The sequence below is a fragment of the Glandiceps talaboti genome, chromosome 10 (genome assembly GCF_964340395.1).
Source record: "Glandiceps talaboti chromosome 10, keGlaTala1.1, whole genome shotgun sequence".
NCBI lineage: Eukaryota > Metazoa > Hemichordata > Enteropneusta > Spengelidae > Glandiceps > Glandiceps talaboti.
In genome coordinates, this window is record NC_135558.1 from 6,426,498 (window position 1) to 6,443,444 (window position 16,947).

Sequence of the window (16,947 nt, forward strand, 5' to 3'; positions counted from 1 at the left end):
CCTCTAAGTTCCAAAATGAATTGAACAGTTATTAGATGCGGAAATAATGAAAATGTTGTGTTCTTGTACAATTTGTACCAGTCGAAACTTACAAAAATCTTATATACATCATAAATAGGTTATATCCAATAGACGGACTGCTTTCTTTTCTGTTGGTGGCGCCCACGAAATACCTACGTTTGGTTTTGTAAATTTCCTCCGTGCTAAGGGTGCTTCCTACCAACAAGTTGTGACGTACAGTACACAGCAACAACAAATCGTTGAAGTTTGAGATTTTCACTGGGAGAAGACCGCCCCGTTTGAATAGAACTACGCTTTTTTACGGAATTCGGTGAAGCCAGAGCACTCTCTCTGCATATTTTTACAGAATGACGCACCAAGGAGCAGCTCTTCAAAGTTATAATAATGAGTTAGTGAAATGTAAGTGACAACATTAGTTTAGCAGTGTCGTTTGCTTTTACGTTTATTTTAGCTGAAGTTTGAAAGTACGATTAGCGGAATACAAGTGGTCACAGTGCATATGGAAGTCAGTGACTGCCTTCACTATTTTGTATCGGTATGAAATTATTCAAAATATTGAAGAAGGAATCAGTCGTATATATATACCCACCGTTCAATTCAACGAAGAATTTTATTACGAGTGCAAGCTGGCAATGAGCTCTAGACTTTTTGCCTATGCATGCCCAAACCTGTTCAGGATCAGGGTGGTTGATAATGTAATGTGTATTGTTTTTGAACCAGTCAACCAACCGAACTTTACAAGACTCTTAATTTAAAAATCATTTTATCAAAACTTCTTTTTCCGATGCGTTCTTTATGCAAAAAAGGAGAAAGTGAGATATAGTAATACTATGATGATATTGTTATTTCCTATTTTCGTGTGGGTCACTGTCATTACATGTTATGTATGTTGTTGTTTGCAGATGTATGTACTAGTATTTTATACCAGGCCAGTGTACAATTGATCAAATGTAGATTTAACGTGTTTATTTAATTACTTTTAAGTTTTATCATGTACAATGCACACATGCATTCCCTAGTTTTTATTTGTAATTTTTAGATCATGTTTAAAATTAAAAATAAAAGGGTATGTTTTCATCAGGGTAATAGTCCTTCAAGTTTATTTGAAGTCAGTGAATAGTAATTATACCATCACCACTAATATCAAAGAAAAATCAGGGAAAGTAATGGCAATTTTGAACGTTTTGACTCATATTTCAAACACAGCAGAACCAATGATATAGGCACATGTCGTTACATAGAATGACTAGGGTGTAAATTCCATATTTTTTGTTCAACTTGGCTTACATGAGGTGTAATTTCCAATGTTTTTCATTATGTAGGTATTGAAGACCTTTGTACAAAGAGAGATGAACTTCATAAACAGATCCTAAATGAAGAAGAAGAAAAACAGAAGATTCAAAATGATTTGAGGATTCTTTCAGAAAGGCTAGCAAAAGTTAACGAAAGTGTGGCTAAAAAGATTGCAGCAAGAAATGAATATGATAAAACTATTGCAGAAACAGAGGCAGCATACATGAAGGTAATGTAATGTAAACCCTAGATGTGTTGTGTGTAGAGTTGCAGGACATATGTATAACCAAAGAAGTTAATTAAGTTAATTAACTGATGTGTAAATGTAAAATATTGTTAGTCTATGAAGAGCTATCATTTAAAAAACAAAAGAGCATTTTGATATGTTCAAGTATAGAAGTAATGATTGTATATTTAAAAGAGAAATCACTACCTGGCGTCAATTTAAGCTCAGGATGTTTTTACAAATTTTTAAACTGCTACAGCTTTACAAAATCATCAACAGTTGAAATAGTCAGATGTAAGTACTTACATCATATAATGAAATGTTATCAACTTTGTAAAAAAACCCAAAAAAAACATACTTAGCGTTACTGGGATGATGCGATGATGCTGTCAATCTCAAAGACTATGTTAAAATTATTTTAAAAAGCAAACAAAATTGTTCAAATTAAATACACTATGCATGTAATTTGCAATCTTACAATAATTTAATTTAGAATTGTGAAATATAACTGAATGTTTGATTTGATAATTTGTACTTTCATGGTTTCCATATCTGTCATTCATTCTCATTCACATTCATGTATCATGTATATTTGTTGATCTATACACAAGACATCAAGAGTGGCGGACAAACATGACAAAAGAAAACTTTCACTTCTCTCATATTGAGAGAAAAATAAAGGCTCTCAGAATAATAATGGGGAAAAGTGGAATAATATGATGATTGCCGAAAATGTTCCAAGATTTGTGGACAGAATTTCAGTTTTTGACCAAATTGTTAACTCGTGATAAAGGAGTGCCAATAATGTAAAATATTTCAATCTTTTCAAAAGGAAATCATGTAGTTCTGACATTATGTCAAACTCTAAATTCTTAAAATCTTGGTAATTTGTACAAAAATGGCAGACTTTTTATTACACGTACAGAGTTTATGATTATTTGATGTTTCATGAGTCTTTCCTATGTTTGTAAAAACTCAAGAGTTTCATGTCTTGTGTACTAGATAAACATTTTGTATTTTGTTCATCATGCACCATTCTAACAGTATTTGGATATCTGTGTTTTTTGTCTTTGTTCATTTTCTCTCACAGATTATTGAGAGTTCCCAAACATTGTTAAATGTTTTACAACGAGAATCGTCTGTCTTAAAAGACAAGGGTGTTCCAGCATTCAGCAACCTGCCTTTATAGTTCATCATTATGTGTGTTAGTAACCACATTTATGCATGCACTTGACATTGCAGTGCTTTCTAGAACTGCTGTAATAATCTAAGTCCCCTCATTCATGTAATCCTGCCACCCCTGATTTCAAAATGAAATGGAATATTCTTCCTTTGAAAACTGCTACTTTTGTTCATAATTTTGTATACATTTAATTGTACATGATAATATAAAATAATGATGAGTTGTTACTTAGAGGGGTAGGCAGATGTGTCGGGTCACCCTAACATGGCGTGTCATAAAGACTACAAAACTGAGACAAAGTGTGTAAACATGTAACATTTCAGAGGGTGCATAAGGAATGAGCTATCTGTAAGCTGTCATACAGTATAAAAGAACTCAAATGATCTTGAACAGTTATTTCCAAACTCACAGCAACATATTTCTGTAGCCGACCATTTCAACTGAATCACCCTGTTTTCATCAGCTGTCACTTATCATGGGAGGCCATGTGATCATAATAAGTTAACTTTTACATGTACATGTACACATAAACATTTATGTTTTGTAAAATTTCAATACCATCGGTTATTATAGAGCTGCCAAACAAGGAAATCATTTGTATAGATTTTCTCCAAAACCCAAACTCAAGATTAAACTTGAGAACGTTTTGTTTTGTAGAAATCGATAATCTGTCAGTATGATCCCCAAATCTGAGTTTACCCCAAAAAATGAAAACCTGGCCCAAAGCTCAGTTTACAAAAAGGTTGGAAACCTGGTTATGTTAGAAAGTACTGCAATGTATCATTCTATCAATCCTATCCTCTCCTTTCCTATGACTGTCATCTTCCTGTATTAATATTAATTCCTTATCCCTTTCCTTTATTCCATCATTTTTTCCCAGCAGGATAATTCTGGAGATCGTCAGCATGGACGTATTGCCTGTGTTGTAACCTGTAGAGTAGTGCAGGGGTTTTCAAAGTGTCTACATCAGATTTACTTTATTTGGGGTAAAATTTGGTTATTGATAGATGATATCCATAGTGATTCACTTTCTGTGACTGTCCCTATGACTGATTTGCATGTAGTATTTGACGAAGGCTTAAAGCATGTTCTGTTGTTTTTGTTTTGTTTTTTCTTCAATCATTACCCTCGGTTTGTTATTCTTGAAAAGTGATCTAAGTTTTCTGCATATTTTAATCTCATATATTAAAATCTTCCAATAAGTGATGTTGTCATAAATGACCCATTTGTGATGAATACCACAACTTGGGGAAGAAACTCAAAAATTATAACATGAATATGACAGTGAAGTGACATAGTATTTTGTTGTTGGTTGTTAATTGTGTTGTCCAGTCATTACTTGCCAGGCTACCCTATCTGCCAGCGTGATCTGAATGACATGACATGATGTATACAGTCCATGAAATGTTTTGAACTATGAAAACTGATGAACCACCAACCACTAAGATGCTTTAAATCCTGTCACAAAATATGAAGTATAAGCTTAGTCAGATTCTAAAGACAACTTCACAAAACTCTGAAGAACCCCGGATATTTTGACACTTTAGCCGAAATAACAAATCTTCAAATAATCACCTCAGTGACAATTTCAATGATTTTAGTTCATATCAACATATATTTGTAGACATTTTGAAAACCTGTACACTCTCATTTGGTGGTCACTGTATTTGTTGCCCGAGTCTCTGTCATCACAAAGCCTTTTTATCAAATACCTTGTAGCTGGAATGCATTGCCCTGGATTGCCAGTTCAGTGCCAATGTCTGGTTATCATAGACAGTGACTGAACTCGAAAGCCAGGCAAAAATTAGTTTATACTTCCAAGTAAGAAACTGCATGTAGAAATACCAATCTGATAAATTCTGATGTAGTGAACTTGGCGTGATTTCTTTATTTACCTCCTATTTTTCTTGGTGTTTATTCTCTTTTGTTCTGAGAGTGCCTTGTACCTACATCTGATTCATTACTATGGAATTCTCATACAAATTTTGATTGCTGAGTGGATTATAATAAGTCAAAACATATGGGTAAATCATATTTAGAATGCTCTGTTTGAAAAGACACAGACAACAACATTATTGTTATTGTGTAGGTGAATTTCTTTGTTTCAATTTCAATTGTGAAGTTTCATATTGTAAGACAGATTCTAATTGGCTACTCGTAAGTACAAGATTTGTACATGAACTCCTATGTATTGTATCAAGATGTGGGAACAAGGTGCTCACTTACAGAACAAAAAAGACCATAGGAAAGAGAGGTCAATAAAGAAATGGTGACGAGTTTACTTCATTAGATTTTAATCAGATTGGTAGGAAATACTAACTGTTTAGATTCTATCAACCCTTGCCATGTGATTACAGTAATGCTTGCTTGTATATCTTAGTCTATGCATGTAGTGATCTCGGCCATTGTAGATTAGACATTTTGTCCAGCTACAAGTGAAATCATTAAAGTTATCAGACTTTGTGATCACATTGACAATGAAATTGGCAGCAATTATAGTTATAATCTTGTCATTGGTTGCAAAATTTCTCATTTTGTGTCATCTGTTTGTTTCAGATTTTGGAAAGCTCACAGACTTTGTTACATGTATTAAAACGAGAATCCGTCGGACTTGACAAAACCCAACCCACAGCTGCCACCAGTGTTACATCATTGAGCAAGTCTAAAGAACAGATGTTATAAACTTAAATCAAGAACTTTTAACTTTATACACTGTACAACATGGACTTCTAACTATCCTCTTTGTAAAATTTAATATTTCCAACCATACACCCACATATATACTGAATTGTAGTATAGTCCTATTGTTTTGTGAGAATGGACCAGTCCATTGTTAGAGTTATAGGGATGCACACTTCACCATGGTTGTTGTCAGCTGTCTGTCATCCCTACATTTGCAATTTTGTAGTTTAGTCCTATTATGTTCACACAATGGACTAGTCCATTATAAAGCATAAGGGGGGATTTCAAACTTAAATAATTGTAATATACTTTGATTTGAAATGAATATGTCAACTTTAATAACAAGATCTAAACCATAGACAGGATTGTCAATGCTTAAACTTTGTACATATTTTCTTGAATTCAACAAGATATATCACTCTAATATTATTTGCTTATGTACTTAATGGTTTTGTCATAATAAATATTAAGAGAGTAGAATTTATATGTATCTGTGTATCTATGTAACTACATGTATCTATGTGTGTGTGTGTGTGTGTGTGTGTATATATATATATATATATATATATATATGTATGTATGCCTGTACATGTCCATGTATGACTGTGTATGAGTATGTGTGCATGTATACAGGCATGTGTTCTTGTGTGTATGTGTGTGTTTATGTATGAATGTATGTATCTATGTATGTATGTACGATGTATGTATGTATGTATGTATGTATGTATGTATGTATGTATGTATGTATGGTATGTATGTATGTATGTGTATGTATGTATGTATGTATGTATGTATGTATGTATGTATGTATGCATGCATGCATGCATGCATGCATGCATACCTGTGCATGTCCATATGTGTATGCCATACTATGGGTAGAATGATTAAAATGCATCGCATAATTCTGTTATCTATGAAATCTATAGGCACTGTGATCTGATAAGACTGACTGAAATTAACTAAGACAAAAAAATATTAAGCAAACTAATTAATCTTCAATGTTGACAAGGATATTGAAATAATTCTGCCCTAAAAAGTAAACAAGGACAGTTTACATAAACATTATGTTATAGTACAGTATTTTTGTTTAGGTTTGTAAACAGTAAATCAGAGGAGTTCCCAAGATGTTTACTATGTTTGCTAAGTTACTAGTTCCCTCAGCCCAGACGATTACTATGTTTGCTAAGTCACCTGTTCCTCAGACCAAGTTGCATTCTAATAGAATAAATAATGATTAGACACCAACACCAAAAATATGGAATTCACCAGTTTTATTTTTTATTGGAACCAACCCCAGAAGAATTCTGCTGTCGGATGATTGTGACGATGGAAAAAGAAGCCAGGAAAACTAAAGAATTGACAAGTGGAGGAGAAACACGAAGTATGGAAACTACGTCAACCACATGTCCTCCCCCCTCCCCCCACCACACTCCCACCCCTGTTTTTCACCACCCACCTCCCCCACCTCCTTGATTTAACCCCCTTTCTACCCCACCCCACCCCACTCCCCTTCCACACCCCCACCCTAACCCCCCCCCCCCCCTGGCTGGAGTGTGAACCATGGTGCACTACAGTAACACCCCATAACAATAAGGATCCACCATGATGCACCACAGGTTTGGGGGAACCCATAGTACACCACGGATACACCTTACTGCTATTAGGATGCCACCGGAGCACACCACAGTAACACGATGTTAACATACGGTGTTACAATGGTGTACCACAATGACATAAGTACATCCAAAAGAATGCACCATAATGTACCACAGGCCGGGGGGAACCTATGGCACACTACAGATACACCTAATGGATATAAGAATGTCATTATGGTCCACCAAAGTAACACCCTATCACCTCCAGCCACCCATATATCCCCAACCTCCCCCATCCCCCTGCCCTCCCCTACACCCACCCACCTGCCCCCCTTCCCAGCACCCCACCCACCTACCCATCCTCCCAACCACCAACCCTGCCCTCCCCTACACCCACCCACCTGCCCCCTACCCACCTACCCATCCTCCCAACCACCAACCCTGCCCTCCCCTACACCCACCCCCTTCCCACCCCCCACCCACCCACCCACCCACCTACCCAACCAACCACCCACCCACGCATGCAGTCAACGTAATCTCCAGTACTATTGGCTCCTTCTCCACCTGTTCAATACTTTATATGTTTTCAACTGGCTTCAGTGTCAACAATCACCCTCCAGCAGAAACCCAACCCCTATTAAACCCCTCCACACATGTCACTCTCACTTGGACGACAGCCTGCAGATAGAGAAGAGATAAAAAAGCATTTGTATCAGCATTATGAATTTGTAAAGTTTTATTCAGGTTAATACTGACATTTTTAATCAGTACATTCATTTTAAATCATCGACCACAGAACAACACATCATTTTATGTCAAGAGATAATTACAGAAAGATGTGTAAACAATCACTCCCCAAACATAATCAAGTCAACAAGTAAATCGTAATTTATTACACTGTTATCAAGTCTGTGATGAATATTTCAACTTGGTGGTTACTGATAACAAAATATGTCAGTACGTTTTATTAAGTATAGTTTTATGACACAGATATAAAATTATATAAAGAATTTTCTTATGATTTAAAAAAAAATACAGGCATTAATAATACAAGATTGACACCTCCCCCCCCCCCCGTTAAATAATGCAGCGTCCCTAAAAATTGTCTACTGAACACCACTGTAATTATTGGAATCTTCATATTTTGTTGACTTCAGTATTATGTACTGGTATATAAGATGCTTTAACATGGTGAACAGTATATTCAAATGTGTGTGTGGTAGTGGATATCTGATAGTGTCAGAAACTTACAACATCGTCCAAGTCGAAAGACTCGACGCAGAAACCTCCGCAGCCGTTTAAAACGGCGCAGAGGTTTCTGCGTTGGTGTTTCTTCCTCTTGGTTTTCTTCTGTTACTTCTGTTTGGTTTTGTTCTTCTTCCACTAAAGAAAATATACACTGGTAGTTTATAATCACATTATATGAAATTTATGGCTGTGTGTCACTTTCTTATGAACTTCATATATATAAAAAACTATGAGTGACTTTGATCAGGGTTTTGGGACAAACACAAACAATGTAAAAATACTACAATGTATTAATATTACTAATAGGTTTTCAAACAATGTTTGTAAACCACTGACCTCTTTGCCACAAGAAACGTAACAGTCAAGACCTTATATATTCCTAAGAGTTTTTTTTGTTACTCCAACAGAAATACTTGTTCTATACACTGATTTGATATGAAACAGACGAAGTGTTGGTATCGGTATCTAAGTGTACACCACAATATATTAAAACTGTTTATGATTTCAAGTGATGGTATGGCTAGGTTGGAATATTGATGATGGTACAGTAATTTGTAAATCTGTAAATATAATTGTAATTGTTTATAACTTACCTTTCTGACTAAAAAAATTGTCAAAAAATGCGACCCTTGTCGCTACTGGAACGCAGCACTCAGCCGCCCAGTCACGTGGATGTGTCAATGTCTTTTGTAAGACATCGGACTGGGCGGCTATTTTTCTTATTATAGCATTCCGTTTTTTTTGATAATCGATCTGCAAGTTAAGGCAACAAATTGAAAATTAAAGGTACAATAACATATTAATAAAATAAAATAAAATGCAAAAAAGAAGCCGTACGTGCATGGCAAGTTATTTAGTATCCTTGAGGAATTCGTTGTTTTACATGTATTTCGACTTTATTCAAACAAAGCCGTTTTCTCTATTTTTCCGGTGTAGGTTTGTTTATACAGAAAATCTTTTTAAAAAAAATTATAATTACATTGAACAAAAACAAATAATTTAGGAGTAGGTTTACAAAGTTTGTATATAAATGTTTTGGTTGATGACACAAGGCTTAGTCGTTACTTGTTTCATTTCCATACAAAAGAAAAATATATATACACACACACTTACCCAAAAACGGGCCCCTTCACCCTTTAAACTGGCCACCAAAGTTTCTAACGTATGGGTTTGTGTTCTTATCATTCTCATTACTTATTATTTCATCAGTACAAAGAGTCTTTACTAAGACCGCATAGAATAATTATTCTGTACATGATGCACGTGTTTGTTTGTTGTCATTAACTGGAATTCGATTGGTCGAAAGTTATAAACGTAACAATGGACGAACCAATGAATTTCGATTTCGACGTCATTATATCTGACCGCATGAGGGCGTTGTATAAATTCGAAATCTGGAAAAGGCGGGAAAAGGCGAAATATTTCGTTGAACATATTTACACAAAAATGTAAAAGATGTGATGACATGCATATGTAAGAATGATAAACATATCTCACCAATGCACGAAACTACGCGCCTACTGTAAACTGACATTGAAAGTCTTACTTGTGTAGGGATAGCTGCAATTATTTTAGCGTTATTTTTGTGTTTCGGTTTTTTCAGAGTTTTTTTTTAGCATTTCGGGATTTATTACTGTTACATTTGTTGCAGCTTGTTTAAGAATTACTTGTTATATTTGATAACGTATTTTCGTGATTTTTCGTGAATAATCGAGTAGGTTAGGGGACGAGGTACTCATATCCATCAGAGAGCGTGTAAATTTGAAATTGTAGGCTTGACCTGTGTTTTGCATTGGTTGTGCTTCATTAAAAACAGTTTTAAACACATGTCATTTCCGATAAATCAATAGTGTATAATAACATTAGGGACTAGCCTGGGCAGAAATTACTAGAGGAGGGACAGATGTTTTTCAAAAGCCCAGTGCGTGAAATATATTGACTGCACTCCTGTCCTGCACAAAGTTACTCCCACCCCCAACTAATCATTGTGATGGAAAACTATGGCACAAAAATAGTGACCATTCTCTTAACACTTGATTGCAAGGGAAATGATGGCTTTCTCCAAAGTACCGGTCCCCTAATATCAGCTGCAATTGTGTCCAGTTCTTTTTTTCTGTGAAAAGTCCATCCTAAACGTTAGGTGAGATGTGATCACAGGGAGCCTAGAACCCTGTTTCAACAACAACAACAACAACAACAACAACAACAACAACAACAACAACAACAACAACAACAACAACTAACCAACCAACCAACCAACCAACCAACCAACCAAACAAACAAACAAACAAACAAACAAACAAACAAAACAAACAAACAAACAAACACAACATGTTGAGTAGTTCTATTTATTAATACAAAATGTTTTTGTTTTGTTTTTGTTAAATTGTTAATTTTTGTTTTTACACTTTTTTGACCTTTCTCTTTTCTCTAGTCCCTACTGGGCTGTGTGGACTATTCCATATAGTGGATGACAAGGCCACGGGAAACTGCTTTCTGAAGATATACCAGGAAAACATCACCACAAAGAAAACATATTTTATATCTATATAAAAAATGTAAGAAAAGAAAGAGTTGAATTTCTGATAGATGAACTACTTCATTCTCCTTCCCAGAGCGGCCTTAGCGCTATCCGCTACGGAATCTAATTCATGAAATGGAATGTGCCCTCTGCCTGATGAGTGGAACTTCAGTTGTGACCATAGACCCTACACGTGTACAATACAATCCAGGCGATTGGGCATTTTGAATTTTAACCCCCCCCCCCCCCCCCCATTTTTTTGGTGGGGGACTCAAATAACGAATTCAAAACCACCATCCGCACGGATTCCACGATAATGTTGCGACATCGACATACATACTTTGTGGCTTTTTTGTATGGTGCCCTCTACAGTGAACAAACGAAAGTTTGATGAAACACGCTTACATCGTGTGAGGGCAGGCTACCAGGCCGAAGAAAACAACACGCGAGTAAGGTATGTGCGTACACGTACACGTGTGAAGTGAAGTGTTTGTACAATGTGTTTCAATAGATGGAAAGATAGGATGGATATGAAAGTATTTGCTATTCGATGTTAGCGTGGAATCTACTTATTTGATTAGGCTTCCGCTTGCTGACTTGCAACTTGATCGAGTGACGTACATTCCAGTAACTGATGATAACGATTAGCATTTCTCCTAGCGTTGACAAGGTCAGGAGTTGAAAGTTGACAACGAACATTTCGTTCGGCATGTTCAATTTGCAACATTGTTGATGATCGAAGTAAGGGACTCTGCCGAACCGTGTTCTGTGAAACCAGTACAAAATGTGATACCATTCAAATAGTTAATAATTTATTGTACAATGATGTTATTAGGGCTAGAGTGTGTAGACTGTAGCTGTATAATTTAGTGCAATGTTATGTGATAATATGCATGCACAGAAGACACACTGGCGTACTTCATATTGCTGTATCCCATTCTATACCCAATACGACATGTATAAGTGTCAATGGTTCTTTTAGGAATTATGTCACTGTATGTGCTACAATGTTAGTAGACTGTATTATAGGCTGTGTTGTTCAGCCTTAGTATCAGGCTACAACTGAAAGCATGGTACGATGGGTTGCACAGACTACCAGATCTGTTTCAATGTATCTCTATATGTATAGCAGGCACAGACTACCAGGTCTGTGTATCTCTATATGTATAGCAGGCACAAACTACCAGGTCTGTGTATCTCTATATGTATAGCAGGCACAGACTACCTGTTTCAATGTATCTTTATATGTATAGCAGGGATTAATCTACATTTACACACCCCATAAACAGCTCTTCTCCACTATGCATGTAAAATATAGGTAAACCTTAACAGTAAAACGTTCAAATTAAAACAGCTTATAACCACTGTTGTTTTGGACATCATTAACCCTATATAAACTTATATCAAATCTACACCTGACATATATAGCCAAGCTATAAAGTTATACAGATACAGTGACCATGTCATAGATCTAGGTGACTTAATATTGAGTGTGTTTCCAGCCAGCTGAGCCCAAAGACTTGCCATATATGGTCACTGTCTTGATTTGAAAATGACAGCATGACAATAACTGAAAGAACCATGGTTATTTTCAGGTTATGTAAGCATGCCCTACACTCACTTATGTTACATAGACAAAAACAATGACAGATCTTTAGGTCCACATATGATAATAGTCTAGAGAACAATTCATGTTTCTAGGCCTTAATATTGGCTGCACTGTTCAAGCTGGTACTTTACATTTAGCCCTGGGGAGAGCATAAAATCTTGATGTTGTATATACAATCATCTCTTGAGGCGGTAGTCAATCTATGTTGTTATTTATTTATTTATTTATTTCCTTTCCAGTACATGGCCAATTATGTCTAGTCTACGAATACTTCGACATCTGTACACTTCAAGTCGGATACTACAACAAGTGAAACTTATACAAACGACCAAATCATGCAGAAGTCCATATTTATTAAATAATAATTGCTATGTTGTGACAGTTCTACCTATACGATGTTATGCAAAGAAAAAAGGTGAGTATTTTTATCATATGCAAATACCTTTATGAGCTAGGAGTTAGGCTTGTAAACACATGTGGATTGATTTTTGCTACTTGAATTTCTATACTGAATTTTCAAAATATTCGATATAATATTCACTTTTATATAGTTACTGTGTTTCTAAAATAGATTATATCTTTTTGTTTTCATATTATTTGAATTAACCACTTTGATATAAAGGAACAAAATTTTGGTGTGAAAAATGGTTCTCCAGCAAAAAAAAGGTTGCCAAGAAGAAAAGAATAAATTAATCCTATGTTATCTTTATAGCACCACTAAAAGGATGACACTAATGCTATGACCTGGGATTGAAACATTGGCCTTTAACATGACAGTGTATTATAAAGTTGAATAAACATCGTTTACTATAGAATGAGAGATTTGTCAAGTGTGTACTATGTAAACTAATCAGCTTTTCCTTAAACCATTAGAAAGATGTATACCAAGAACAATTTGAATTGACCCAGCTGTTTTTAAAGAAACTATGAGACAGACAGACAGACAGACAGACAGACAGACAGTCAGTCAGGCTGACACCAGGATCATTTCATAAACTCTCCTTGTGGGAAGTAAAATGTACATTATTCCAATTGTACAATTAATGGGAATATAAACAATACAGTTGTGAATACTACGCACTTATAATCCTTAAAGCCTGACAATTTTTTTGGGGGGGTGGGGGTGGGGGGTGTAATTACATAGAGTTACCAAAAACCAAGTCCTTCATCCTCTCTACCAGGAGGGTATTTGTTTTTATACACAAAAAAACTACAACTTGGGATATATCACACAAGTAAATGATATTTTTTGTCCCCCAAGGACCTGTTTCGAGAATGACATTTGAGAATCAAGAGCAAATTTAGAAAGTTGATCTGCATGTATTCTTATGTTGTGGGTATTTTCCAGGAAAGAAGCACACTTCCAAAATTGATGTGAGTCGTTCAGCAGATGATGATATCTTAGATCTTCAAGATGTGAAATATAAGATGCAGACTGTCTTAGACCATCTTAAAGAGGACTATGTAAAACAGGTTACAGTTAGAACATCACCAGGTAATTTGGTATTTATGTGTCAAAACCCAAAGGGGGAATATCCAAGCAGTATAACTTATCATGTCACATGTAAACACACAAACATATACACATGTAAACACACATGTACATGCACACAATTTAACATATACCGAGTACATACACACTTACACACACACACACACACACATACATATAAACGTATACACATACACACACACAGTAATTATTAAAATCGTTTTTCTGAATCAGTTTCTGAGCAGAAGTTCTCTGTATTTTATAAATGATTGGTTGGTGATTTCCTAGAATAGACTCTTTCTGTTCATGAGTTATGTAAAGGTTGCTGCTTGACATTAAATTCCTGAAAAACATTAATTTTAATCATCCCTAGATATCAATTATACAAAATCAAATTCATATTTGTATATTTTATATGCATCTTTCTGCAGCATGTTGTCCAAAATAGATATGGTGCGAAATAGTTGATTGTTTTGTGAAAGCTCAGAATTAATTAAAGTATGCAAGTAGGCCCATTTGTATACACAGGTATACTAAAAACTCATTTGCATATAATTATCAGAATAAAAATTGCATACTAATGAGCTCATTTGCATAGCTGACTCAAGATTACATTAGCATAAGGAGGATCTCTTTTCCATGAAATCAAAGTGAAAAATTTCCTAATTTCCTTTGTAGGAGCCCTGGACCACATTCTTGTGTCAACTAGTGATGGTAAAATACCCTTGAATCAACTTGGACAGATCAGTATGAAATCATCTCAGAAATTTACCATAAACATGATCAGTTCCCCTCAGGTAAGAGTTTATGCAAATGATTTGGTCCAGAACTTGAACTATTATTGACTGAATTACTGATTAAAAGTCATTATGTAATGAATTAGAAACTATTAATTTTCAGTGTTTCCTTTTTCTGTTACCTGAGTTTTGAAACAAAAAAGAATTTAGATGTATCAACAATTCTCAGTGCCTGAAATAGTATTTTGCTTCCAAGCAGTGTCTTAAAATAATGATTGTTTTGAGTTTCGGTTGACACCATGACTTCCGCCCCATGCACTACACTTGCATTTACTATAGGTGTTATTTTGACCCTCTAGCAACAGGTACTGAGAATAAGTCGACCATCTTGTTCTATATTAACCCTCTAGCATGATGTAAAATGCTATTACAGGTACTGAGAAAAAGTCGACCATCTTGTTCTATTTTGACCCCCTAGAATGATGTAAAATGCTATTACAGATACTGAGAATATGTAGACCATCTTGTTCTGTTTTGACCCTCTAGCATGATGTAAAATGCTATTACAGGTACTGAGAATATGTAGACCATCTTATTTTATTTTGACCCTCTAGCATGAGGTAAAATGGTATTTCAGTCAATCTTCTTGTTCTATTTTGACCCCCTAGCACACTTTACAGATACTGAGAATTATTAAATTCTTTAAAATATAGGAATTAACTAACACTCTTCTCTACTGCATATGTAATCTATTTTGACTAAACTAGTACTAATATTGTCATCTCTAAGGACGTTTGTCAGACTCTTTGTCTCCTGATTTGAATTCTTGTTTCTCCCTACACTAACAGGAAGTGAATGCTGCAATGAAAGCTATACAGAACAGTGGTATGAATCTCAACCCTAGCTGTGATGGTACAATTATTAATGTACCTATACCTAAGTAAGTATTCTGTCTGGTCTAGTCTTGTGTCTCAAAACCAGGAGTCATGATGGTCTAATGGTTAGAGTGATCTGCTTGGAATCTGCAGGTTTGAGTCCTGTTGCTATTTGTTTCTGAATGTTATAAAGTCCTTGGGCAAGAATTGAGCTATGATTGTGCCCAGTTACACCCAACTTTGTAATTGGGGACCTAGTAGGATAGAGGTTGCAATGTGAATGCTTTAATCCTATGTGCTTATAGAGGCTATAATGGATTGTATGCTCTAAAGGGAGTTGAGATATTTCTATATAGGGCTGTTGTGCTGCAGTGTGCATACACAGAAACTGGAGTCTCTCTCCAATGTCTGTGGTGCATGTAATAAAAGTACAGTGCTGTGATAGTGACATGTGTATCATTATTGTAACATTATTCTTCTCTTCAATCCTCTTCACAGTGTATACAGTATGTTGATGTTAAAATATACATGAATATCAAACTTACACAAAATATGCAAATTTCGTTAACCTAGATTGTCATTTGTTGCAGAGTGACCAAAGAACACAGAGAAAGTCTTGCAAAGAATGCCAAAGGGATGTGTGACAAGACCAAAGTGAACTTGAGAAATGTGAGGTCAAAGGTCATGGCAGACATCAAGAAACATAAAGACCATTCCTCCAAAGATACATTGAGACTTCTTGAAAAACAAGTTCAGCAAATAACTGATGAATTTAATGAAAACGCTGAACATTTACTGTCTGCCAAAACGAAGGAATTGTTGGGACACTGAGGTTGTTGGAAATTATGGATTGTTTTTTTGTGGAAGATGCTGCGTGGGTGATAAGGGGAAAGTATGGTTTTTGACACTTTTTGTACATCTTAGCTTAAGACGAAGATGCAAGCCTGAAAATGTGATTATTTCGTACTCAGTAATGAACGACTGGTGTCTGATATGTGTTAGAATAATATATTCTAAGTTGTAACACCAATCGTGTTAGCATACTCAAATAAAATGAATAAATACATATGTAAACTGTAACATCGGGTGAAGTTGTCTTTGACCTATCATGAACTTTGACCTTTTCAAGTTGCGTTCAATGATTGACCCAGACAAATGGGTATTGTATCAAGATTTCATATAATTTGTCATTTTTGTCCCCATTCAAAGTATAGGGAAATGCTGGTGGACTATGGGATAACATTGAAGCACTAAGGTCCATTGATGTCAACAAATTATGTTTGTTGCCTATTTATCAGTAAAAAAGTTTGCAAAATAAGGGCTGTGTTATGCCCATTACCGGGCCGTACATCACCTATGAGCCAAGTTTGAATGTAACTAGCTTGAGCATGTCAGAGATACAGATGATCACATATGCACTGGTACATGGACATATGGATGGAACCATACATATATATACCTCTGG

At 35.5% G+C, this 16,947-nt stretch overlaps 2 protein-coding genes across 5 annotated transcripts; both read left to right on the top strand.

The window, feature by feature from the left end:
* The first annotated feature begins 39 nt into the window (after positions 1-39).
* Positions 40-5,856, top strand: LOC144441386 (microtubule nucleation factor SSNA1-like). 3 transcript variants are annotated; one of them, XM_078130952.1, is made up of 4 exons: positions 45-420; positions 1,344-1,543; positions 2,631-2,740; positions 5,280-5,406. In XM_078130952.1, the coding sequence occupies exons 1-3, from the start codon at positions 369-371 to the stop codon at positions 2,727-2,729; spliced, it is 351 nt and encodes a 116-aa protein (XP_077987078.1). In that variant the 5' UTR covers positions 45-368; the 3' UTR covers positions 2,730-2,740; positions 5,280-5,406. The 3 variants fall into 3 exon arrangements, with proteins under 3 accessions (XP_077987076.1, XP_077987078.1, XP_077987077.1); XM_078130951.1 differs by having other exon boundaries at positions 52-420; positions 2,631-2,744; positions 5,280-5,419; XM_078130950.1 differs by lacking the exon at positions 2,631-2,740 and having other exon boundaries at positions 40-420; positions 5,280-5,856.
* A 5,333-nt stretch (positions 5,857-11,189) lies between these two features.
* On the top strand, positions 11,190-16,515 carry LOC144441378 (ribosome-recycling factor, mitochondrial-like). 2 transcript variants are annotated; one of them, XM_078130942.1, is made up of 6 exons: positions 11,190-11,223; positions 12,618-12,793; positions 13,727-13,873; positions 14,549-14,667; positions 15,456-15,547; positions 16,073-16,515. In XM_078130942.1, exons 2-6 carry the CDS (start codon positions 12,631-12,633, stop codon positions 16,311-16,313), a joined length of 762 nt encoding a protein of 253 aa, XP_077987068.1. In that variant the 5' UTR covers positions 11,190-11,223; positions 12,618-12,630; the 3' UTR covers positions 16,314-16,515. The 2 variants fall into 2 exon arrangements, with proteins under 2 accessions (XP_077987068.1, XP_077987067.1); XM_078130941.1 differs by lacking the exon at positions 11,190-11,223 and adding an exon at positions 11,328-11,439.
* Positions 16,516-16,947: the final 432 nt, after the last annotated feature.